The sequence below is a fragment of the Juglans microcarpa x Juglans regia genome, chromosome 7S (assembly GCF_004785595.1).
Source record: "Juglans microcarpa x Juglans regia isolate MS1-56 chromosome 7S, Jm3101_v1.0, whole genome shotgun sequence".
In the NCBI taxonomy this organism is placed as follows: Eukaryota; Viridiplantae; Streptophyta; class Magnoliopsida; order Fagales; family Juglandaceae; genus Juglans; species Juglans microcarpa x Juglans regia.
This window is the reverse complement of record NC_054607.1, coordinates 555683-582545: the sequence shown is the minus strand read 5'-3', so window position 1 is coordinate 582545 and position 26863 is coordinate 555683. Positions and strand designations below refer to the sequence as shown.

The 26863-nt window shown below is 35.9% G+C and overlaps 2 protein-coding genes across 3 annotated transcripts; both read left to right on the top strand.

Annotated features, from left to right (window-relative positions):
- Positions 1-6992: 6992 nt before the first annotated feature.
- Positions 6993-11756, top strand: LOC121241419 (EEF1A lysine methyltransferase 4-like). The gene is made up of 8 exons (XM_041139175.1): positions 6993-7176; positions 9680-9793; positions 9904-9972; positions 10097-10116; positions 10205-10257; positions 10400-10430; positions 10521-10602; positions 11551-11756. The coding sequence occupies exons 1-8, from the start codon at positions 6993-6995 to the stop codon at positions 11754-11756; spliced, it is 759 nt and encodes a 252-aa protein (XP_040995109.1).
- A 2469-nt stretch (positions 11757-14225) lies between these two features.
- LOC121241137 (agamous-like MADS-box protein AGL15) lies at positions 14226-25932 on the top strand. Of its 2 annotated transcripts, none has more exons than XM_041138781.1 (8): positions 14226-14681; positions 16736-16811; positions 17820-17884; positions 17969-18068; positions 18214-18255; positions 24561-24602; positions 24744-24916; positions 25553-25932. In XM_041138781.1, the coding sequence occupies exons 1-8, from the start codon at positions 14500-14502 to the stop codon at positions 25638-25640; spliced, it is 768 nt and encodes a 255-aa protein (XP_040994715.1). In that variant the 5' UTR covers positions 14226-14499; the 3' UTR covers positions 25641-25932. The 2 variants fall into 2 exon arrangements, with proteins under 2 accessions (XP_040994715.1, XP_040994716.1); XM_041138782.1 differs by having other exon boundaries at positions 14230-14681; positions 24567-24602.
- The last annotated feature ends 931 nt before the right edge of the window (positions 25933-26863 follow it).

The window sequence follows — 26863 nt, the reverse complement described above, 5'->3', positions numbered from 1 at the left end:
AAATAAATTTGTAAAGAGACCAATTTCAATATTCCACAAATTTTATTTCCAATTGCAAAAATTTTATTCTAAATATATAGTCAATTTTGTTTAGGTAATATGACAATTATTCGTAAATATGAAAAATTTTATTCTAAATATGTACATCACAATAACTGGAAGTCTGTAATAAATTGTTTAAAATAACTATTCTGCTATTTCAGCGACATTATTAACAGATAATACATTTAGTTTATTTTGGCTCAATTTCCCGAATTCATTCATAAATACGCCCAAAACAATCATCCACTCTTTATCTTGAATTCTATTTGCAATATTCTCCATATACGAGAGATCCTCCTATAATGATAAAAACATATAAAAAAATAATTTCTTAAATTTCTTAAATGTGCTTAAAAGTACAAATCTTACTTCCCTTGCATGTTGCACAAGATTTGTTGTTGTGCAATCAAAGATTCGTTCTACTGCAGATCCAAAGGCAACTATTGTAGTTGAGGCGTTGTCATCAAATGCCTTTAAATAGACTCAAGATCTATGAATAATAAATAAATTATTATTTCTTAATATTAGCAAATAGTATATTATAATTATAATATAGAAATTGTTAATTTCAGAATCTCAGAAAAAATATTTACCTTGGTTGTGAAGTTGTTACTTATTTACAATTATAACATAAAAATTGTTCATCTTTCTTGTACCTAGTAGTTTTGCTACAGTTCTCACATGATAAGTAATAAAATGACTGATATAGATCAGACATCATAAATCTCACTCTAACCAGGAATGTCGATCGCTGCGTTAGAATTAGATAGTTAAATGCATAAATAAAAGTTCAATATTATCATATCAATTGAACTTAACAAACAATCAACATTCTAAATTTAACCATGTGCACTGTTCTAAATCCACAACACAATTCACAAATTCTCATCCTATATCTCCATTTCATCTCAACTAATGTCCAATCTCCATATTTCAAAAGAAGATAAAAAAAAAAGTCTGAAAAAGTTAATTCGGCGGATCTAATAAAATGGCTAATGTAAATCACATATTATAAATCTCACTCTAACCAAGACTGTCGATTGCTGCATTAAAACTGAACAATTAAATGCATCAATAAAAGTTCAATATTATCACACTAATTGAACCTAACAAACAATCAACATTCTAAATTTAATCACATGCACTGTTCCAAACCCACAATACACAATTCAGAAGTTCTCATCCTCCGTCTCCATTTCATCTCAACCAACCTCTAATCTCTATACTTCAAAAGAAGATAAGAAAATAAGAGTGTGAAAAAGATAATTTTTTATAAAAAATAGGAGATATGATTTTAAACAATAAAATTATACCGTCATTGCTGGTATAGATTTCAAGCCTTCCACAATTTCATCTATTTTTATTAATGGATCAGCAAAACTGCTTGAAGTAGACACGCCTGACCTATTAAAATTGTTTGCAATTATTTCTTCAACCAATGCATTGTTTTCTGTTGCCCTGAAGATTTGAATTAATAATTAAAGCAAAATATTGAAAGAAGAAGAAATGCATGTTAGATATATATGGTAATACATTTAGTGAAGTTAATATAAAATATATATTGCATTTAAATAGCAAATGTAATAAATTATTTTAAATATGCAATTTACCATGCACGCAATGGAAAAGTGGATGCAATAAAAGGTTCGATAGTAAAAATGTTCGTTGGTCTTGACGACAAGGATAAGCTTACATTATAAACATGAATGAATAAATATACAAATACATGATGAATAATTAATAAGAATGTTAATATTAAGAAGAAGTACTATTATAGGAAGAGACTCTGATTATTATTCAAAAAATAATTGGCTTTTCCATATTAATATTATAAATTTGAAGGCACTCGTCGTGGATAAATCGATTCCACATTGTCAGACGTAGAAATTTTAGACTTCTAAACTTAGAAATAATGTTAAATTTATAATAATAATAATATTATAAGATATTAAAGTAGAAACTCTGTCAATGCAAGATTATATGTATCCATACCTTGGATCAATCACGTATATGTCTTGGACCAGTGATTTCCCGTGGCTTGTGTTAACTTCCCTTGGTGCGTTTATGTGAATTACTATTGCCAAAATATCTAATTTATAAATTTATTATTATTATTTCGTAATAAGAGAAACATATAAATATATCGACATACTTATATAGTACTTACATATTTCCGCATCTGTATCTTTGCATACATCAAGTTGGTTCAAAGGAATAATTGTTATTGAATATGTTGAATATGATGAGTCACCGCTTAGACCGCCATATTATAATATCATTCATTTCAACCAACTTGATGTATACAAAGATACAGATGCAGAAATAGGTAAGTACTATATAAGTATGTCGATATCTTTATATGTCTCTATCTTATTACGAAATAATAATAACAAATTTGTAAATTAGATATTCTGTCAATAGTAATTCACATGAACGCACCAAGGTAAGTTAATACAAATCATGGAAAATCATTGGTCCAAGACATATACGTGATTGATCTAAGATATGAGTATATATAATCTTGCATTGATAGAGTTTCTACTTTAATATCTTATAATACTTTTATTGTTGTAAATTTAACATTATTTCTAATTTTAGTAGTCTAAAAGTTCTACGCCTGACAATGTGGAATCGATTTGACCACGATGAGTGCCCTCAAATTTATAATATTATTATGGAAAAGTCAATTATTCTTGGAACAAGAATCATAGTTTCTTCCTATAATGGTACTTCTTATAAATATTAACATTCTTTTTAATTATCCATCTTGCATTTGTATATTTATTCATACATATTTTTAATGTAGGCTTATCCTTATCATCAAGACCAACGAGCATTTTTACTATTGAACATTTTATTGTATCCACTGTTCCATTACGTGCATGGTAAATTGCATATTTAAAATAATTTACTACATTTGTTATTTAAATGCAATATAAATTTTATATTAGCTTCTCTCAATGTATTACCATATATATCTAACATGTATTTCTTCTTCTTTCAATGTTTTTCTTTAATTATTAATTCAAATCTTCAGGGCGACAGAAAACAATGCATTGGTTGGAGAAATAATTACAAACAATTTTAATAGGCCAGGCGTGTCAACTTCAAGCAGTTCTGCTGATTCATTAATAAAAATATCTGAAATTACCAAAAGCTTGAAATCTACACCAACAATGATGTTACAATTTTATTGTTTAAAATCATATCTCTTATTTTTTATAAATAATTATCTTTTTCACACTCTTGTTTTCTTATCTTCTTTTGAAGTATGGAGATTGGAAGTTGATTGAGATGAAATGGAGATGAAGGATGAGAACTTTTGAATTATGTGCTGTGGGTTTGGAACAGTGCATGTGTTTAAATTTAGAACGTTGATTGTTTGTTAGGTTCAATTAATGTGATAATATTGAACTTTTATTGATGTATTTAATTGTTCAATTTTAAAACAACAATCGATAGTCCTAATTAGAGTGAGATTTATGATATGTGATTTATTTCAACCATTTAATTACATTAGCCATTTTATTAGATCAACCGAATTAACTTTTTTAAACTTTTTTTATTTTTTATTTTATTTTATTTTTATCTTCTTTTGAAAGAAGGAGATTGAAGGTTGATTTGAATGAAATGAAGATGAAGAATGATAATTTGTAAATTGTATGTTGTGGATTTAGAACAGTGCGTGTGGTTAAATTTATAACGTTGATTGTTTGTTAAATTCAATTGATATGATAATATTAAACTTTTATTGATGCATTTAAATTGGTTAATTCTAACGCACTAGCAATCAAGATTCCTAGTTAAAGTGAGATTTATGATGTTGGATCTACAGCAGCCATTTTATTACTTGCCATCTAAATCAGCAACGATATTTAGCAAGCAAACGGAAGATAATCAATTTTATACAACCAAACTAAATCTGAAAAGTAAGGAAGATGAAATAATATTTTTCAAACATGACCTGAAATGATATGTGGTTATCCATGGGATCCAAGGGATCATGATGATCAGGTTGATCATTAGATAGCCTGTCCTGATCATGATCTTTGGATTGCAACAGGTGAATCCCGACTCCATAGTTAAACAGCCAAGCACCATCGAAGTCAAAAGCTTGAGGACGCTCAATCAAGGATTCAAGACGAACCCAAGAACCTTGGTGTAGAAATCAATGGATTCCTTCACATTTCTGCAAAGTCTGGAGACGTGATTCAAAGCCATTATAGGAAGCGGGGTCTCCTGATCATCCTTCTCTTTTCTGTGGTTTTCTCAGTACTACTGTTTCTGATCACTTCTCCATTAGGCTGATCTTGATCTTTCTTTTCCCTTTTGATCTGCACTTTCTATTACACATATATCTTATTTTGGTCTTTAATTTCCGCGGTTGGAAATTCAGAGAGATCATCATCAAGGTGAGTTTGCTGGTTTTTGAAAGTAATGGTGGCTGACACGTGGGAAGCATGAGAGGCAGGGGGACACGTGGGGAATATGAGAGGCAGGGGGGACACGTGGTACTGCATGGAAAGATGCAAGGAAGTTTGCACGTGTGAGGATCCGCGGGAGATATCTTTGTTTCGCATGGTTACGAGGTTGACAAAATTATTGTTTAGTCAGGGTTGAGACAGTTCTTCATGAATAATAATAAATTAAAAAATAAAATTAGTTATATGAAATTTATCTAAATTGAATTTAAAATATATTTAAATATTAAAATAAATTTAATATTTTTTTTATAAAAAGTTAAAAAAGATTATAGATCTCACATATAAAGATGTATTAAGTTAAAAAAATTTGTGAATCTCACGTATAAGAAAGTTTTGAGTTGAGATAAATTTAATAATTTAAGAGTTGAGTGTTTAGATGTTAGACATAACTTAAAATTAGATTAAATTTAGCTAAACTCAATTGAGTCTTATAATCACAGTTTATATATTGAGTTGAATTCAATTTTTTATGAATAATAATGAGTTGAGTAATAGATTGAGTTATATGAGACTCATCTAAACTGAATTTAAAATGTGTTTGAATGTTAAGATGAGTTTAATACTTTTTATAGGAAGTTAAAAAATGTTGGTCCTACGTATAAATATATGTTAAGTTGAAAAAATTGTAAATCTCAAGTGTAATGAGGTTTTAAATTGAGATGAATTTTATAATTTTATAATTTTAGAATTAAGTATTTGGATTTTAGACTCAAATTAAAATTAGATTGAACTCAGCTAAACTCAGCTGAGTTTGTGAGTTTCACGTGTAAATAAGTTTTGAGTTGAGATGAGTTTAGTAATTTGAGAGTTGAGTAGTTGAATGTTAGACTTATCTTGAAATTAGATTGAACTCAATTAAGTTTAACCGAGTCTTGCAACCACAGTTTGGATGTTGAGTTGAGTTCAGTTCTTTATGAATAGTAATGAATTGAATAGTAGATAGAGTTATGTGAGACTCATTTAAATTGAGTTTAAAGTATATTTAGATATTAAGATAAATTTAATACTTTTTATGAGAAATTGAAAAAAATTGTGAATCCTATGTATAAATATGTGTTAAGTTAAAAAAGATTGTGAATTTTACATGTAAAGAAATTTTGAGTTGTAATAAATTTTATAATTTAAAAATTAAATATTTAAATATTAGACCCAATTTAAAATTAAATTGATTTCAATTGAGTCATGTAACTAAATGCATACTAAATTTTACCTACGAGCATAATAGAATATAAATTTTGAGAAAGCTAAAATCTGCAACAAAAAAATTACCAGAATTTCTTTTAAGGAGGTGCTGGAAGAGGAAGCTGAAAACTGCAATAACATAGTCGTATAATTTATTCCGGTAAGAGAGAGAGAGAGACCAATTTCTTCCAAGAAGGATGGGCTGGGAGCTCCACCGAAAGAACATCATCTTGCGCCCCCATCTCCAACTTGTGCTTCCTTCTCCATTTTCGCTTACAAAATAGAGAAAAGCAAAGCTCTGGCCAATCGCTCGAGGGATGAGAGAAAATGGAGTGTAAAGGAGACGAGTGATAGAAAAGGAGAGTCTGAGAGAAATACAAAAGAAAGGAAGAGACAGTTGGACAGGAATAATGGAATAAAATATACATTTGATACGTAAACAGTATCAAACTACATATGACTGGCTCATCTAATTTACTGTAATTCAAAGTTTTGATCCATCGTTTTAACTAATCCAATGCAGTATTTTTGACAAGTTCAAAGTTTGACCATTTGACTACCTGATCAAAAAGTTGATCTCCACGTTAGACTGTCAGAGTGAGGTTTTGAATTCTTCTCTATTTTGGAGATTGTAGATTATCAATCAGACAACCTTTGACTAGACTCGCCATTTTGATGTTTGGTAACTTGTCAAATTTTTTTAATCTGAAAGCTGGTGCAAAAATACACCTTGTTTTTATTAACATAATAAAATTTAATTTACTAAATAGATTAAAATTTAATTTTTTTTTTATAAAACAAACATTCTCATAAATTAATAAAATCGAGGGTGTGCTGCATGCCAGCTTCGAAGTTAGGAACTTATTTTGTCAAGGTGCATGGTAGGAGGGGTCGAAAGTTGGGCAGGGAACATGATTCCCCCAAAAACTTTTGGGCAGCTGCGGTCGAACTCTGATTCTGGAAATCTTTTACCAGGTCTAGCGGGCGGGTAGAAGATGGTAGAGGCCAACTATCCTTGCGTTGCACAAGACGGTGCCGTTAAGGCCAACTATCCTTTCTATGGAGCTCACTTTTAGTTAAATCTACCAACCTATCATAGCCAGGCAACGTTCCTGTCACTTTCACATCCAAAAGCCAAGACCAGAAGCTTCCAAAGCCAAACCCCACTTTGCAGTTTGCTTTGCACAGTGCTCACCCACCAGAGGCAAACCAACCACACAGGAGATAGATCCAAACCACCCCCTAAGCCCCAAGGTATTAGCTTTGCTTGCAAAGCTAACAATCATGCACAGGGACACTTCGAGCTGCAACACGTACAACTATGGCGACGCTCAGTACTGGGACGCGCGGTACGTCCAGGAGGGCGGCTCCTTCGACTGGTACCAGCGCTACACTGCTCTCCGTCCTTTCGTTCGGAAGTACGTCCCCACCTCTTCTCGGGTTCTCATGGTCGGCTGTGGCAATGCCGGTAATTTCCCCTGCCTCTTTTTGTTATTTGGATTTCGACTTTTGTCTGTTTGGTTGCTGGGAAGTTGTGATAGAAGATAATAAAGGATACAAGATTTGGGACGATTCTCTGATTTTTTTCCCTTCCCTGTTTGATTCCTTGCGAACGCGAGGAATGAAATGAAATTTGTTTTTGAATATAGGGTTTTCTTGCACTTCCCCATGTTTCGTTGATGGAAAAGGAAGCGTATGAAAGGAAAAAATGTAAAATCTTCTCAAAATTGCGGGAGTAGATTGTTTTGTACGTGAGACTTAAGAAACCAACGAAAATTTGCACCCAATTTAACAAGATTTAACTATTTTTTTTGTCTACGTCCGGTTGCTGGAAAACTGTGAGAAAAGAAAGGAGAAGGAACAAATTTTCGTTTTTGGAATTTGGGTTGTTGACTATTTGAGTCACTCTGTTTTCCTGATCCGTTTGCTTGCCGGAAATGTGAGAAGAGCGAGTAATGTTGGACTTGGAATTTTTATGATTTTCTTTCGCTTTTCTATGTTTGGTTGTTGGGAAAGAAAGGAAATAAAGTATAAATTTTCTTAAATTGTAGGTGTAGATTAGTTATGAACCGGCACTTGAGAGGGGAAAAAAAGATGGAAAATTTACCATAATTTGGCCAGATTTAATCCCTGCCCCTTTGTGCGTATTATTCAAATTCTGTGAATCAAACTTCAGATCTTCTTTTAATCTTCTTTTTCTGTTTGGTTGTCATGATAGTTCAGGAGGAATAAGGGGTTTTTGCAAAATCATTGGTTGTTCAGTACTTGGGACCTGGAAGACAATTTTGGAAAAAATACATATAATCCCCTCAAACTACTACCTAATTTTCCATTGCGCCTTATTAAAAAAAATTGCCATCACTGCCCTATACTATCTGCCACCACTGCCCTATACTATCAATTTTGGCAACCATCCCCCCTAAAAATTGCAATGTACCCTTCATTAAAAGTACAAAAAAAAAAAACAAAAACTTGCAAAAAAAAAATTGTATTTTTTTTCTGTTTTTAGCCCCCTTTTGTTTTTGTTTTTTTAATTTGATAGGACTATATTGTCTTTTTAAGATTTTTAGGGGTAATTTGTGCATTTTAAAGGGAAAAGTGATATCCAAAATTATATTAGGGGGGCTGATTTCAAATGGTGTGGTAGTTTGAGGGGGTTATTTGTATTTTCCTCAAACAATTTACAGTTGAACTTAAACTATCTGGGTAGGATGAAGTGTGATTTTTCAGCTTTGGGGAAATAAAAAGAAAAGCTTGAAGTTCAAAAGTTTCTGTCTTCGCAATCAAGAGGGTGTGGGCCTCTGTTGGTTAGATTATGCGAATGATATAGAACTCCACATTGACTAATGAACAAAAGTTTTAATTCTTAAGAGTTAGTTGGATACTTTGATCTGAAGTTCCCAATCACTTTAAACATGTGGGGCCTGAGCAGTATGAAATTCTAAGTTGTATTTTATTTTCTTGTGCTTATTGTTGGTTTCTTACCTCTCTGGAGGTTTTAGTCACGATTGGACTTCAAAGTGGAGACGGGTACATTCTACGTAGTTCTTTTGCAAATAATACCATAACTTCATTTCAGCGGTCAACTTATAAAAAAAAAAAAAAAAAAAAAAAAAAAAAAAAAAAAAAAAAAAAAAAAACTACATTTCAGTGATCAATAATTATAGTAAGCATTTTTTATGATGAGGAATCTTGGAAACTTTGCTTATGCAACATGTTTCAAACCCTGGACCGTGTAATCGTCCCCATCACAAGGTTGGGTAAATCATTGGCTTTTCACTAATGTGGCATGGGCCCTAGAAATTGTTTGCACCCAAGTGTTTGAACCTTAGACTTAGAAGTAGCATACTACAAAGACCAAGGCCCTTGCCGCTTGAGCAAATCACTTGGGGTTTGCAGTGAATATTAAGGATCACAAAACTGGACAACCGCCATATCCCACTCCCATGGGAGCAAGAGGCAGATAGACAATTGGGAATCGGTGAATACCCGGGATAATTGGGAATTTCATCAAACGAGCTTAACATCTGGGTGTTCACAGAAAATATAACTGAAAGGTAAGAATCCTGTAACAATACAACTACGTAGAATTAGGCAGGTTTGGAAGCCTTTAGACCATCATCCTTATGCTGTCTTAAACCCAACCAGCTTTGGTTTCCAATCCCAAACCCATTCCTAGATCAGCTCAAGCAGGGTCAGGGGGTTCCTTCAATCATGGTTATTTTGGGCTACTGTAATGCTCACTCATAACTTGCAATTTTTCCGTAGCTTCAGGTAGACATGTTCTTTGAGGAAAATGTTGTTTTGTCACAGTAAGCATCTATTTATTCTCTAGTATATTTTTCAATGTGTATTACCATTGCATGTTTATTTTGGACATGATCGCATGTTTATTCTATACATTGATGTACATTTTTGCTTTCCAAGATTTGTCATATTGTTTTGAGACGAAGTATTTTGTTACCTTGTAGTTATGTCAGAGGACATGGTCAAGGATGGATATGAAGACATAATGAATATTGATATTTCATCGGTGGCCATTGACATGATGGGAAGAAAATATGAGAACACCCCTCAGCTGAAATGTATCCTGTTAAAAGATCAACAATTTGAATTTCTATGTACAATCTTACATTACTTTTTCTGGAGTAAGCACAAAAATTTGTGGCCAACTTTCCTTCATGAATCTCAACAGATATGCAAATGGATGTCAGGAACATGAGCTTCTTCCCTGATGAATCAGTTGACAGTGTCATTGATAAAGGTATGGATTTGTCCCCTGATTAAGTGCTTTGTCAATGTTTCAACCTGTTGAACTAAACTTGTGTTTTATATGTTAATATTTTGTTGTCACCATGGCATTTGCACTCTGCTGGTCCTGGAGCTAGGAACTCTTGATTCTTTGATGGTATGATGGGTGTTAAAATGTTTCCTTTACTTCTCAAATTCATTGTTTGGCATGCTCTAAAGCTTTCATTTGTGCTTTTAACTTTCAGTGTAGCACTGATGCTCCGATTAATTCTGCTCAAATGCTAACGGAAGTGAGTAGGTTGTAGACGTCATCACCCTTAAAGCTAAAATTGTTACTATTATTTGTTACAAAATAAATATATGAATCTACAATTTTTTATATATAAATTTATTTATAAATATCCTTACTAGGTATTTTTCCTTCTTTTTTTGGCTTGTAGGGTTCTTAAACCTGGAGGGATCTATATGTTGGTAACCATATACCTGTAGATGAGACTTTGTTATTGTTGTCCCATTTCCTCATTCATAATGCATGACGTACTCCTAATTTGCCATCTGCAGATTACCTATGGTGATCCTACAGTGAGGATGCCACATTTGAGCCGACCTGTGTATAAATGGAAAACTGTGTTGTACATCATACGTAAGTTCTTTTTATCTTTGCTTGAATATATTCAAATATCGTTGTTTCTCATTGTTCCGTTGATTGTCTAGAAGCCTGTCATGCATCCAGATTGTTTTTTATTTATTTTTCTTTAAATATTGTAGTGAATCCTGGTTACATTATATTTGTTGGTTTTGTTTTGTTCCTGGTTACATTATATTTGTTGGTTTTGTTTTGTTCCTGGTTACATTATATTTGATGGTTTTGTTTTGTTCCAGATGTTAATCTCTTACTTTTTCTAGGATGGTGGATGTTGCAAGGAGTTAAGTGGCTTTGGCTTTTTACACGTGATACTTAAAATTTAGTCCTCTTTCTTCTCAAATATTTAAGATTATTTCATTTTAACAAATCCAAAATGCATGCCAATTCTGTATCAAATAAACTCAAGGGTTTGAATTGTTAATTTTATAACTCTCTTCTGTTTCTACTTATAAAAAAAAAAAAAAAAAAAAATCTTCTGTTTCTCTTTTGCTTAATATAATTTGGCCTTGTGTTCAGTTTCAGTGCATTGTAAAATTAATCGACTTTGTGTGTGCATGTTTGGAGTGGAGGTCTACACATTAAATATCTTTGGTAAATTATATTGCGGAACATGTGGAAATCCGGTACTCCACTGACTGCGTGATTTCAAGGAAGGTTTTTAGCATAGACAATCTAAGAAAGTGTCACCTTATTGCTGTAGATTGGTGTTATATGTATAAGAAGAGTGGGGAGACCGTGGAGAACCAACCCCTATCTTTTCCAAATATAATAATAGTCTCCTAAATGATAAGAAATGGCTTTCTTCTTTCTATTAAAATTTCTTTATGGAAATTTCTTGTCCATTTCTATTTATCATTTCTTTGAGGTCATATGCATGAATTTCCATTCCTTAAGAAAGGAACCTTAATTATTGTTTGTTATTTTTTTTTAACCATCCTTCTACAGCCAGACCGGGATTTGTGAGGCCTGGAAGTTTTAGTTTGACAACAAAGTCATACTCGGAGCCTGTTCCCACCACTGAGGAGGGTTTACTTCCAGCAGACTTTGTTTTGGAAGATCCAGATTCTCACTTTATATACGTGTGTAAAAAGATGGACGAAACAGAGCCAAGTAATATGCCCATCTTCCCCTTGACAAACAATGTTTTTTAGCCTTACCAGTGAAGCACTGATAAGGTAATTCTTTAGCTGTTTACAATGCTTGGCATGCATCAGTATGTTTAAATGATTATCAGTGCCAAATGTACAACATGGACTAGTCATTAGCATCGTTGGATTTGGTTGTAAAGGGTTAGACAATCCATTTTATTTTTTATTTTTCGACATGACACTGTAGGCTAGAGATAGATATGAAGAATAAAGATAAGTGGAAAAAAACGATACCCATTGGAGAAATCATTGTGAGATTGTGTTCTTTTTATGTCCTGTCACTGTTTTACTGAACATGAATTTTGTTAACCGGTGGTATTCTTTTGGTACATGATTCTTTTCTTTGTTTCATTTGTTGTTTCTTCACACGATGAAGAGATGAAAATTACAAGCCGTTGTATGGTTGCACAATATATGCTAAATCTAGTTACAACCTGAATGAGTCCGAAATTGTGGTTCTTTAATATTCTCCTCCTCGCCTCCTCCTGCATCAAGTTGCATTTTGCCGGTCTGTAGTTCATATGATATATGCCAGATAATAGATAATGCTCACTATCATCACCTTCCGGAGCGGGTAATGTCGATCACTGAAAGCACTTATGTTGTTGTTGGTGGCTTCAAATTTATGAATGACATCTACTGATATCCTCTGAAGATTGTGGTCGGTTATTGTAAGTAAAATTGTGTGAGATTTGAAAGGCAGGAGATGTGATTTGCATCTGAATGTACAATTTCTAAGATTAGAACAAAAAATGTTTACATGCATGGTCTCTCTTGCTTTCCATACAAATCTTCAGGCTTGTCAGCGATTCAGGCACGGTGGTCATGGAGGAAAAGTATTGATGCAATTGGGGTTTTAGATCCATTTGGATTCGGAAAGTGTTTCATCTCATCTCATTTTATCATTACAATTTTTTCAAATTTTCATACAAAATATAATAAACAATTCAACTTTTTCAAATTCAAAAATAATAATAATATTAAAAATAGTATTCTAATAATATTTTTTTCAATTTTCATCTTTCGTCTAAAATCAGTTCATCTCATCTCTAAATCCAAACCAACCTTTAACCTTTCTTGATTAACCATCAATCCAAACTGTAAAGAATGATTCCTGAAATGGAAGGAAATGATCTTATCAACGAAGGAAACCCAGAAGAGTAGCCTAGTAGCTCAAGGCAAAGAAGGCATGACATGTATTTGTCCCATTGGGATATAATTATCTGAAATATATTTCCTCTTAGGTAAACAAAACATTATCTATAAAGTTAAGGTGATGAAATAAACTATAGTTTTGGTTTAATATTTAAAGAGTGCGAATGAAATGATTGATTTCAACTAAAGTTGGCACACGCAATAGTTTCAAGGAGACGTTGCATTGGGTGGTAAAGACTAATCAGAGGGTTATTAAGACATAATCCAGCTTTAATTAAAAGAGGTCAGGGGCTGGTGTACCAGAGTCAGTATGGCACTAATGGTATTTACGAAGCCGGCGAAAGAGTCCACTATAAAGGGTATTTTTCACTATAAAGAGTATTTTATTTAGCTCATTTAAAACTATCTCATCTCATGTCATCTCACTGTCCAAACGATCCTGTCTAACTTTGGAAATCTTCTGTTAATAATATAAAAACTTGAGCAAATCTGGTGGAAATCATTAAGTATTAGCCTCTAAATGGAACGATTATGCTTTAATAAAGGTTGTTTATGCTGAAAGCCTATAGAATGACAGACGTTTTATATTCACGGATTACGATTATTTAGAATTGAGAGCGAAAGAAATGATAGAAACTTAAAATGAAATTATTTTTAAATTTTTTGGCCATCCTGACCAGTTTTCAAGTAGAACTAAAATGACAGTAATAGCACTATATTTATAAATTCAAATATAATAACTATCCGGTCAAAAAAAACTGTCCTTATCTAATATTGGTATATCAGTGCTATATGTAGCAGAAGACACAAGACCTGGAAAACAAATCTGAAAGCCAAAAGGCCACTGGCTCTCTAAAATTGGAATGTGGCAAGATTTAAAAACACCAATAAATAAAGAAAATGTTGCAAATATAGAAGGCAAAAGTTGAAAACTTGAAACCAAGAGTGAGGTCGACCTCTCACACCAAAACACTCTAAAAGTGGCAAGACAGACTATTTGGACTCTACCTAAAACAGCAAACTACACAGTAACACCCAATCTGCCTCTCTCTAAATCTGGCAATGGATTTACTATATGTAGTAGCAGTATTAAATACATATAAAAATTAAAAAGGAAAATTGAAGTCCAATGGGACCAACTAGAAATTTAGTGGGACCCAGACGGATATTGTTCTTTGCTTTCCATAAAACAAATAAATAAGAAAATCAATGGGGCCCAGAAGAGCCGAGAGAACCAATAACATCAAAAGAACACTCCAAATGTGGCAAAGAGAGTCATGCATAAACTCTAAAATAGACTGCAGAGCCATGCAAGCTTGCCGTTTCCAGGCTCTCGCCATTTGGGGTAAAAACGCTCTCTTTCCCCCCTCCTCCTATCTCTCTCTTTCTCACGCCTCTTTATCTTCTTCCTCTAAATTTAGCAACCCTCCTCACCTTTCCCAAGTTTAACAGGGAACCCAAAAAGAGCCAAAGAGAGCTCCTTCTCAGCGAGAGAAAACAGAGATTTTTTGTATTGATAAAAAATCAGTTTGGTTTTCTAGGCTTTTGAGGTTTCGATCAATTGGGTTTGTGCGTTTTGAGGCTCTCGAGAATGGGTAGAGGCAAGATTGAGATCAAGAGGATCGAGAATGCGAATAGCAGGCAAGTCACATTCTCAAAGAGACGTGCTGGCCTGCTCAAGAAGGCTCAGGAACTCGCTATTCTCTGCGATGCCGAGGTCGCTGTTATTATCTTTTCCAACACTGGAAAACTCTTTGAGTTTTCCAGTTCTGGGTAAGTATCAGGATTTTTTCTTGATTTTTCTGTTCTTATAATTATTTTTGGATACTTGCATGTTTTTATCGGTTATAACAGTTTCTAAGTGCTCTGTTTTAGATTTTTTTAATGTTTGGTTGTAAACTCAATTTGATCCTCTTTACCTTTAAATGTACTTATTACGGGGTTGTAGATTTTCTTTTAATAATTTATTTCGACAGTGCCGCATGCGTTTTGTTTTTTTGCTTCAAAAAAATTGAAATTTTATTTTGGATGATCTGTTTTTATCTTCTCCAAATATTTTAACAAAGGTTTTGATGTCTTAAATGCTAGTTGGAATCATTTGTTTTACGAGATTTTAATGTAATACTGTGGGTGGTTTTAATTTTTTGTCCATATTTTTGCATCACTTTCTCTAATTTTCATTTATTCTTTCAGGAGATTTTGCTGAAGTTTATCATACTTAGGTAGAAATATTGAATTTCGAACTTAGTTGCATCCGTTTGTTGATATTCACCTCATTTTTCCTTTTTCCACCCTTTTGTTGTTTAGTGGATGAAATAAAATGGTCATCTCAGTCAGATTCTAGTAAGCTCCACTTGACTTTTGAAGGGAAACTTTTTAGTTCTGCTTTTATATTCTGGTAGGTGTTTGTGATTATGTTCATTGATCTATAGCAATTTTTTCCCATTTTTTGTGAAATACGCATGCTCCAACTTGTTCAACATAGATATTTGAGTTGTAATCAGAAGTCACGAATTGGACTCTTTACTTTTTTCTACTCCTTTTCCCCTCTTAGAACCAAGCTAATTCATCCACTTCATAGAATTAGCTTATTGACTGTGCAAGATATTAGAGGACTTAGGCAGCCACAGCTCACTGCGAACAGTCCCAAAAGCTTATTGACCTTTTGGACTCGCTTACCTTTGTCAATCATTGTCTACGGTCCCAATGGCTTATTCACCTTGCAGGGACTAGCCTCCAATCTCTATTTGACAGTCCTCTGTTTGTATATGGTTGATTTAGACCTGCAGTTTAGTGCAGTCTTCCTGCAAATTCATTGCTTACAGATGGCACACTAGGCCTACTAGGAAGTTTTTTACTCCTTTCCCATTATTGGACTTTTAGATCCCTCCTACTATAAGCCCTTGTCCTTCCTGACAAGTTTCCATATCCTCTCTCCATAAGGCTAGGCGCATATTTTTCCTTCCATCTGTTTGTTGCATTGGCCTTGTAATATGAATCCTCACCATTAGTATGTTATTGTAAAACAAACATTAGCCAAACTGGAAAAATTGTAATCGATAAAATTGCTTCTCCAATGGAAGTGTTTGATAAAAAAAAAAAAAAAAAAAAAAACTCTAGTTTTTCTTGGCTGCTTAGAAATGATTTAGATTGGTGCCAGCCACAGATCAATACTAAGGAGTTTTTTAAATTTTGCACCAACTTACAACTATAAGTTTACTGAAGAACAAAAAGGAACACAATGTGTACTTGAGGAAAAAGGAAGTGAAGCTGTTTCACAATAACAATTTGAAATGGATTTATCTCCACTTCTGGTTTAAGAAAGAAAGAAAAAATAAAATTATTTCATGGAGAAGACAGGGATCGGGCGATGGGTCTCAATGGAGAGAAAATGATAAAGGTATGAAGCTGAGAAGCAATATAATTAAGAGACATTCTAAGATATATGAGCGAGAGAGAGAGAATGGCATGTGTATGAAATTAAAGTTCCTTTGTGATTGCGTTTGGAGTTGAGAGTGGAAAACATAAATAGGAAGGCCAGAGAATTTAGAGTTCCTGGTATCGATAAACAACGGAATGATTGATGAGAGAGCATATTGAAGAACTTCACTTCAGCAAGGAATTATTAATCATGGTATGAAAAATATAATTTTCGTTTTTAAAATAGTGGCAAAGATTGAGTAAATGTTCATACAGTTTAAAGAAATTATTTTAGCTAATTTATTTCTTTTGCTATTGGATACATTATACTAACGAATTGAATAAGTTCCTTGTTTCTTGTAATACACTCTACCGATCATTTCATTCATTTCCCCAAATTTTTGCAGTATGAATGCAACACTTTCAAGGTACAAGAAGTGTCTAGATTCTCCTGAGGCTGCTATGGTAGAATACGGAGCAGAGGTATTCTGTCATATGTGTTTAGACTCATATAATTTTCCCCATTTGGAATTCAACTGCAGATGGAAATTTTCATTAATTGTTGTCTTACTTGTAGTTCTTGTTGCGATAATACATTCTCTTCCCGCCATGCCCCCCGGGTTTTAGCAAAGTTCTAGTTTATTGTAGAATCCAACAAAGAAAATGAAATTGACATCTGTTGAGAAACTATGAACTGCAGTTTTGACTGGAAGTAGATATATTGAGAGGAAAAAAGTGTTATCATATATAGTCCCTTAGTTGCATTTTAGGGGGTATGTTATGTTTTATAAAGAGATATGTTTTCTTTTATTGAATGCTTATATCCATCAGTTAACTGTTAATCAATAATAGTGCCTACAGTTCTGTTAATGTCTTGTTCCACATGTTCACTTAAATTTGCATTAATTGTTAGCCAAATATATGAATGAAGTGAAAAATGACGATGAGGGGAGTCCGAGAGGAAAAAAGTTCCTGAATGTGGTGGGTGTGCTCTAAAGTGTGAGAACATCTAACTCCATATTGTGATCCTTGATGGGATTCAGAGAAAAGAACCATCCAACGGACGATCTCTCTCTCTCTTTTTTTGAGCCCCTATGCTTTATTGATGACTGGTGATAATGGTGATTGCAGTAATAATAAACAAACTTCTGTTATTGCCTTTTTGGGATTATGACCAGCTCTCTCTTTAATACTTCCAACTAAACTCTTTTGTGATGGTGATTGGAGAGGAAAAGAGAGTGTTCTGTTTCCATATTATAATTCATACTATCAATTTAACTAAGTGGAAAGGATCCTAAACTGATACGTGAGCCATAGGTAAGACTATTTTATGGCGTTACCTATTTGCTTCCAATTTTGTTCAATGACACCATCCTATGCTTTCTTGAGTACTTTTATAGACTATTGTTGTCCATGTTAATTTTCCTCTTGACCATATATCATCTAAAGTCACGTGGAGGATTGATGCATTGGACTTTACTTTTCCATCAGAAGCAAGACCCAAAGGAGGTGGATGTTCTAAAAGACGAAATTGCAAAGCTACACATCAAACAGTTGTATGTAATCAGTAATTTTTTAATTATTTCGGCTTTACTGTATGAAAGTTCGGTTATATGTGATGAGTTGTTCCAATTATCTAGACGGTTGTTGGGCAAGGATCTGACTGGCGTGGGCTTAAAAGAATTGCAGCACCTTGAACAGCAATTAAGTGAAGGATTATTGTCAGTGAAGGAGAGGAAGGTTCTATTGAAGTTTTGTTTTCCTTTGACTCCTTCTCCTAGATTTTATTTTATTTTATTTTTTCAAATATCATATTTTGTGGTTATAATTAATATTTAATTATTTGAAGATCTGAAAGGCCTTAACAAATGTTCCATCAATTCAGGAGCAATTACTGATGGAGCAGCTGGAGCAATCTAGAATGCAGGTATGTTGGAGCCCTTTCATAGTTTGAAAGTCTTCATTTGATCCAAAATATTGAGCAATTAAGATTACATCTATCCTTATTCTCAAGTAAAAATATATTTTTTTGAAGAATAAGAAAAAACTATATTCTCAGTCTGTAGCAGGCTTGGACCTACATCCTGCTAGCATTTGAGGTGAGATGTCACATTAGGGTTAATTCATTTTTGTTTAAAAAACAATTGAAGGTAAATTATTTCTGAACGATAAACACTTATTGTATTACAAACCTTTTCCCCCCTTTTACAATTATCTTAAAATTGCAGTTTTTTATTTAGTCAATACTTGAGTTTGCAACTAAAAAGAACACATTCTTTCTCAGCATTTTTTTTGAGTGAAATTAGCTTAGATGGTGTTCATGATTGGTTGAAAGTTTGAGCTGTGCTTGGTGGAAGGAGAAATGGCTTTTGGGAAAACCGTTGCCATTGAACTAAAAACTTTTGAGATTTCTAGGGAGGGTCGATGGCTGATTCTTACAAAGAGAGGGTGGAAGTTTGTGAAAAGCATGAAAATGGAGTTAGCCACGGCACGGTGGTTCTGTAGAGTCCTAGAGGATGGCGTGAATGCAAGGAGAAAGGGATTCTATGCTAGCCATCGTAAAGGGGATAGGGGCTTCACTGTGCAGAGGTGCTCAAATTTTCAAGGTTCATTCATGGCGCTGGAAGAGCACCGAGGGGGTGGGCGTCGTAAATGCATTTTTGTCCCAGATGACAGAGATGGGAGGGGATGGCGGAAACTTGCTAAGGTCTTAAGCGAGGCTGCTCGTTTTAGTGGGCAGGCACCGCCAGCGATGGCTGATGCTTCACTTTCGAAACCTCCTCAGTTGTATAAGGAGGCTCTCCAAATATCAAGGTCTGTGGACATATCTCGTGAGTTGGACAAGAGGGTAGCTAGTGGGACTGACAGTAGCATTGTTTCAGTAGGTACTCAGGGACGTGAGGAGGTTGGCAGGAGATTTGTTGGCCTTCAAAAGGAAACTATCATGCGGGTTTTGTCTGACATGCAAACATAGATGGGAGAACTGCAAGGTAATATTAGTTGGCTGAAACGATGCGTTGAGGATCAAGGGTGGGGTTTGGTTGCTGGTTTGGGCAATGGGCTTGTTATTGGGCATTTAAAGGGCTAGGAGCCCAAGGGTCAACCAAAGGGTAAGGAGCCCAAGGCGTTTTTGTGTGGGCCTGAAGCTGGTCCCTCTTTTGGGCCTGTTAAGGGGAAGGGTGGTCCATCCAATGGGCCCAGGCCTTCCAGGTTAGAGCACAGACCCATGGGGCCTGTGTGGAGGAGGCGTGGGGCTTCCCTTCCACCCGCAGTTGTGGCCTGCGTTGAGGGAGGGAGGGCCTTGCTCCGGTGCCGGCAAAGGCTCTGAAGTTTCCGAAGATGGTAGTGGCACCTCTGTTGGAAGGTGTTCAACAGGTTGGCTCAGGCAATGCGATTGGTGGAAACGCTGAAGGTGGTGTGAACTCCTACACTACTTCACGTGGCATGGGCGTGCTGGGGCATGCACAGACTCGGTCGATAGAGGCTGTTGGGTCTTCGACAGCTGTCGTCTCCCCTGTTCAACCGCTGGTGACTGTATTAGCCCCGATTGTTGGAGATGCCGAAGTTTGTGTGATGGGTCATGCCGAAAAGGTGACCTCACGTGGCTTTGCCGTGATGGGCCATGCACAGACTCGGTTGACTGAGGTTGTTGGGCTTCCAACGGCAGTTGTGGCACCCCTTCCACCGCCGACAACTATTCTATTTCCTCTGGAGGCGCCGTGTGAAGCAGTTTCTTTGTTTCCCCAACAGAATAGGCCAACGGAGTTATAGAACAGGCCGACGGAGTTAGGTGAGTCCTCAACAACAGTTGTAGCCTCATCTCCTCCGTAGGTTGCTATCTTACTTTTTGAGGGGGCGTCGATGGACATGAAAGCTCATTTTCAGCCTCAGCCATGGGATCAAGACTCAGCTTTGGTAGTGACCATTTTAGACAATGGGCCTTCTGTTGAAGGGATGGAGGAATCAACTCCTTTATGCACAATTTCCCCTAACCTGGATTTATCTGCATCGAATTGGGTGTTTAAGCATGTGGAGGAGATGTATTCTTCTCTTGGTATTTCTTGTGTAGGCTATGAGGATCAATTTAGAGCCTCTCTTATTGCTATTGAAAATAGTTGTTCGAAGTTGACCTCAAAGCAAGAAAGGGAACTTAAAAGGCTTTTTTTGCGCTATCAACTTTGATGCTAAAGAAAGGGGGGGTGGAAGAGATTAATTGAAAGGGAGGGGCACTCCTTGTAAATATGAAGCCTAAGTTATTATCATGGAACGTGGGGGGGCTGAATGACTGCAATAAACGTCTTTGTATAAGATCTTTATTGAGGTCATGGAAAGTGGACGTAGTGTGCTTTCAAGAAACTAAGTTGAGGGTAGTGGATAGAAGAATAATCCGTAGCGTGTGGGGGTGTCCATATGTATGGTGGTCCTACTTGGCATCGTTGGGTGCTTCCAGGGGGTTTCTTTTAATGTGGGACAAAAGAGTGGTAGAGTCGGTTAAGGAATGTGTTGGGAATTTTTTGGTTGCTAGTCGCTTTAAAAATATGATTGATGGATGGGAATGGGCCTTTGCGGGTACTTATGGTCCAAATTTGGATAGTGAGAGGAGGCAACTATGGGAGGAGTTGGCGGGTCTTATTTATTTATGAGAGGTGCCGTGGTGCATGGGGGGAGATTTTAATATTGTTAGCTTTCCCAGCGAGCGTTCGGGGACTTATTGCCACTCGGCAGCTATGAAGGAGTTCTCGGAGTTTGTATTTGATTTAGATCTTATGGATCTCCCTCTTCTCGGGGGCGAGTTCACATGGTCTAATGGTCAGGGATGGTCGAGATTGGATTGGTTCCTTGTTTCCTCGTCGTGAGAGGCGTACTTTCCTGAACTTTCTCAAAAACGGTTGCCCCGGGTGTGCTCCGACCATTTTCCTATTGTCTTGGATTGTGGAGGTATTATTGGATGCAGACCATTCAAGTTTGAAAATATGTGGTTAGCGGCGGAGGGTTTTGTAGATAAGGTGCGTTCTTGGTGGTCCTCTTATATGTTTACAGGCAACCCAGTTTCATTCTAGCTTGTAAGCTTAAAGCTTTGAAGCAAAATCTAAAGAAGTGGAATTTGGAAGTGTTTGGTAGTATTGACAATCAAAATAATACACTTACGGAGGAACTACAAGATTTGGAGAACAGAGAATTGATTCTAGACCTCTTGGAGGAGGCCCTTGCTAGAAAAAGGGTGGTTGTAATTGATCTGGAGAGGGTGCTATTGATGGAAGAGATTTCATGGCAACAAAAATCCAAGGCCCTTAGGCTAAAAGAGGGAGATAAATGTACGAAGTTCTTCCATAAAGTGGTGAATTCACATCGACGCAGCAACACTATTGAGTCACTTTACTCAGGTACCCAAGTGCTTTCATCCATTGATGATTTGGAAAATCATATTGTGCAGCATTTTGAGAACCTCCTTTTGGAATCGGTATGCTTGAGGCCAAAACTTGATGGCTTGTCTTTCAAGTCTATTGATTCACAAAGTACTAATGGGTTGGAAAGGGCATTTGAGGAGGATGAGGTGTTTAAGGTTATTAGTAGCATGGCGAAGGACAAGGCATTGGGCCCAGATGGTTTCTCGATGGGTTTCTTCTAGGCTTGTTGGGATGTAGTAAAATGTGATATTATGCAGGTTTTTGCAGAATTCCACTCTTTCTATAAATTTGAGAAAAGCCTCAATGCGACGTTCATTGCTCTTATTTTAAAGAAATATGGGGCTAAGGTAGTTGAAGATTTTTGCCCCATAAGCCTGGTGAGTGGAGTTTACAAAATTATCTCCAAGGTCCTGGCAAATAGGCTTAGCTAGGTGATGGAACATATTATTTCTAAGTCTCAAAATGCCTTTATTACGGGGAGACAGATTCTGGATTCGGTACTTATTGCCAATGAGTGCTTCGATCATGGGTTGCGGGAAGGCGTCCTATGTATTCTTTGCAAGCTTGACATGGAAAAGGCTTATGACCACGTGAATTAGGATTTCCTTCTTTACTTACTTGGTAGGTGTGGTTTTGGTGACATGTGGATTTCTTGGATCCGTTGTTGTATATCTATTGTTCGTTTTTTTGTATTAGTTAATGGCACTCCTGCTGGATTCTTTAACAGCTCACATGGTTTGAGGCAGGGAGATTCCTTGTCTCCTCTCTTGTTCGTCATTGTTATGAAGGCACTTGGGCGGTTGGTGAAGGCTGCTGTTGGCGAAGGTTTTTTTTCCGGTTTATCGGTGGGTAATGGCACAATGGGTCTACTTCACTCTCCCATCTCTTATTTGTAGATGGTACTCTCTTATTTTGTGATGCAGATCCTGGTCAGATTCAATCTCTGTGAGCTCTCTTGCTATGCTTTGAAGCAGTGTCGGGTCTTAAGGTTAATCTTAGTAAATCCGAGATGGTTGTGGTGGGTGCAGTGCCTAATGTTAACAACTTGGCGTGGTTGTTGGATTGCAAGGTGTCATCCTTGCCTATAAAATATTTGGGTCTCCCTCTGGGGGCCAATTTTAAGGCTTGAGCCATTTGGGATTGGGTGGTGGAGAAAGTAGAGAGGAAGCTTGCTGGGTGGAGACAGATGTATCTATCGAAAGGGGGGCGACTAGAATTGAGAGATTATTTCGGGCTTTTCTATTTTTTTTTTTGGGGGGGGGGGGGGAATGGGGGAGGAAATAAAATTCCATCTAGTTAACTGGAACAAGGTTTGTTCTCCTATTCCGAATGGAGGCTTGGGGATATGCAATTTGCGAACATTCCATAAAAGCTTTATTGGGCAAATGGTTATGGAGGTACCACTTAGAGGGAAACACACTATGGAAGGAGATTATTGATTCTAGACATGGCAGTGCGTGGGGAGGATGGTGCTCCAAGGAAGTAAGAGGGAGACATGGTGTGGGCCTATGGAAATTTATTAGGAGGGGTTGGCAGGGCTTCGAAAGTCACATACGATTCGTGGTGGGAGTGGGTTCCAAAATCAGGTTTTGGCATGATGTTTGGTGTGGAGAGTGTGCTTTATACAAGGCATTTCCAACACTCTATAGTATCGCAGCTAACAGAGAGGCCTCTATTGCAGATATGCAGGTATTCTCCCATGGATCTTAGCCTCTATTGCAAATATTCAGGTATTCTCCCATGGATCTTATTAGTAGAATATTCTTTTTAATAGAAATATTCATGATTGGGAACTGCAGGCTGTATCTAATTTTCTCAGGTTGCTCTATTCCATGGGAAATAATATGGCTCAAGAGGATAGGTTGCAATGGAGAGCTAATGGTAGTAAAAAATGTACAGTCAGGACCTACTACAAGATTTTGTCAACCCAAGGCCATGTATCATTTCCATGGAAGAGGATTTGGAGATCACTAGAGTAGCTTTTTTCGTATGGACTGCCACTCTTGGGAAGATCTTGACTACGAATAATTTGAGAAAGAGGGGAATCATAGTGATGGATTGGTGCTATTTGTGCCAAAAACAGGGAGAATCTATAAATCACTTACTTCTGCATTGTGAGGTCACGAGGGGGTTATGGAATGAGATCTTTAGAAGAATGGATATTACTTGGGTAATGCCTCAGTGGGTGGTGGATTTATTGGCTTGTTGGAAGGAGCTTCAAGGTTGTCCCCAAGTGGCGGCAGTGTGGAAGATGATCCCGTTGTATATCATGTGGTGCACATGGTCCAAAAGGAATGAGAAATGTTTTGAAGATAGGGAACACACAATGGAGAAATTTCAGAATTTTTTTATGCGCACTTTAATGCTATGGTTTTCAGCCATTGTACTTGATGGAAACAATGTCCATGACTTTCTTTCCTTAGCTAGAATATGTAATTAGGTGTTTTTTTTTTGTATACTTCCTGTGTACACGGGTAATGCCTATTTCATTCGTATGAATAAAATTTTCTTATTACTTATAAAAAACAAAAAAAACAAAAAAACAAAAAAAGTTTTCCAAATAGCACTTTTTCGCAAAAAGTTGCAGCATGTCAGGTTCTTTCCTAGTATGAATTTGAGTCAGAAAATCTGTTGGAGTTCGGCATTTGGTCTCTGGCCCTGATTGAGGTGGTACAAGGATGGGGGTAAGGTTGAAGTAGGTCTTAGGTTCATATCTTGCTAAGACAGAGAAAATTATAGTAAGACACTGTTTTTATTACTGATCATGATGAAAAAAAGAGAAACTCTTTTTGAAGAATTACTTTGTTCAATTATCTGTTTCCAGGAGCAGCGGACTATGTTGGAGAATGAGACTTTGAGGAGACAGGTAATATAATATTCTTCTTGATCAATGATGTCTATCTGAGTTTCTGATGTTCACTTTTCTTCGGTGCTTATTTTGGTCCTTGATCATTTTTGTCTACTATGTTTTTTTAATAAGTAAATTTTTGTCTACTATGTACTGTAGGTTGAGGAGCTTCGAGGTTTTTTTCCACCAGCTGACCACCCTGTCTCATCTTATCTCGAATATTACCCTGTGGAAAGGAAAAATAGCTTTGCAAACCACAGTGTTGCCAGTCCTGACGTGTGCTGCAATTACCGATTTGTGAAAGAAGATTCAGACACTACCTTGCATTTAGGGTATTGTTATTTTCTCATTTTGAATTTAGCCTTTAACTAAATTTTAATATACTTCTGCCTCTCTAGAGCTCTGGAATAAAGTGCATTGTATTAAGTCCCTTCAAATAATGCATTTGGATTAGTATCATCTGATTTTCATGATTGGCTACTCCTAAGGCTTAAAGATCGAGCTAAGTTTGGCACTTCAAGTTGCACCTCCAATTGCATTTCCTCGCGTATCGAACTCATTGGATATGCTTTCCGTACTGTTTTTCTTGTCATATCTAGTTCTGTGATAATTGTAAGACCACTGGTTAAAGGGACATGCTAGCTTAAGCCACAGAGTATGCTGTTTTCAAAGGACTGACTAATGGTTTTGCCCTTGTTCTCTACATTATGCAACCTCCTTCCATCCTAGGCCTGCAATTATGCAGATGTAAAAGGTAGAGCTCTAAACATGATATGGAGTACAAAGAAGCGAAAAGAAAGGGGCCTGGAATGAACTCTATTTATTTTAATTTCTTGTGTTATTTTCTTAAGTCAATTCCTCTTTTCAGATCAATATATGATTTGAAATATATTTCTTCTATTAAATTTCACTATTCAACTTCTACTACTTCCGAGTCTCATATTTACACTTCTCTTCATGATTTCCAGGCTGCCAATTGATGTTTATCACAAGACAAAGGAACCAGAGAGAGACGCCCTTTCTAATAACAGAGGGAGCCAAATGGGCCTCTTCTGATATCTTTATTCCAGGCCATCTCCTTTTGCTTTCAATATAACTGATACAACTGACTTCATAGTTCATACAGTTGACTCTAGTTTAGCAGTTTTTGTTGATGCTCCATTTTATGCCATATAAAATATAAAAGAAGAAGAAGAAGAAGAAAGAGAATAGTGGGATCCCTAGCTGATTCCAAAATCATCAAATTGGAGATAGGAGGCTTGGCTAATTGGGAGGCAAAATGTCGTAGCTCTAGTTTCACTAGTCTTTATGGCAACGTTGATATAATTTGCAAAGTATATTAGCTTTCTTTCCTTTCTTTTTTCTTTTTCTTGTGCCAGAAGGGATCATTATTTTACTTTTCAAAGAGTAATGTTAGGTATAAATCTCAAATAGACAAGTTTCACCTTTTATAAAAATGTAGGCCCCACTAAAAATGAAGAAAAAATTTACACCTATTTTATGATGTGATCTACTTTTTTAGAAAGGACTTATGCAAGATTTATTTTTGAGATTTGTACAAATCATTACTCGGATCTCTTCTCTGAATTTTTTCCTCTGTCCTAAAAGGCAAAACTGACCAAGTAAGATGCCTGAATGCTATGAATTAAATATAGCTGTACAGTAGTTGATCTAAGTTGATCAATTTCAATTGTGCTTATTCCTTTAATTTTCAGTAACGAGTTCCTTTAATTTGGGATTACGAAGTGTTTGTTTCTCAGAAAGAACAATCCCGATATGATATAATTATAAATAGCTAGAATGAATATTGCAAAATCAACCGATTACATACAAACTTTACAAACAAAATAATACTGATGTTTCTATTCTTTAATGTTGTCCAAGGCAATTAAGCAACTTATTTCTACCCGCTAAAACCTCGTAGAAGAGACGATCCACATCTTTATGCAAACCCTCCAACAGTTCTTCAGACACCTCCAATTCTCTCTGCAATTCTTCAGCTGCTTCGATGTGTTTCCCACTTACAATGGCAGCAACAAGGGAAGTCACTGTATCATTCAGCTCCTTTATCTCCTTTAAGATAGTCCCTTTCTCCATAACAATCTCACATATACTTGAATCCAATTCGAGATATGAAGAAAAAACCAACCCACCCACCAATTTTCTCATCTCCAAATATGGCTTCCCATCACTGCTTAAACCGGACAACACAATCCCACATACCCAGAATCCGATACTCTTCACGACCATCAAGGCTTGATGCATAACCCATTGCTTGC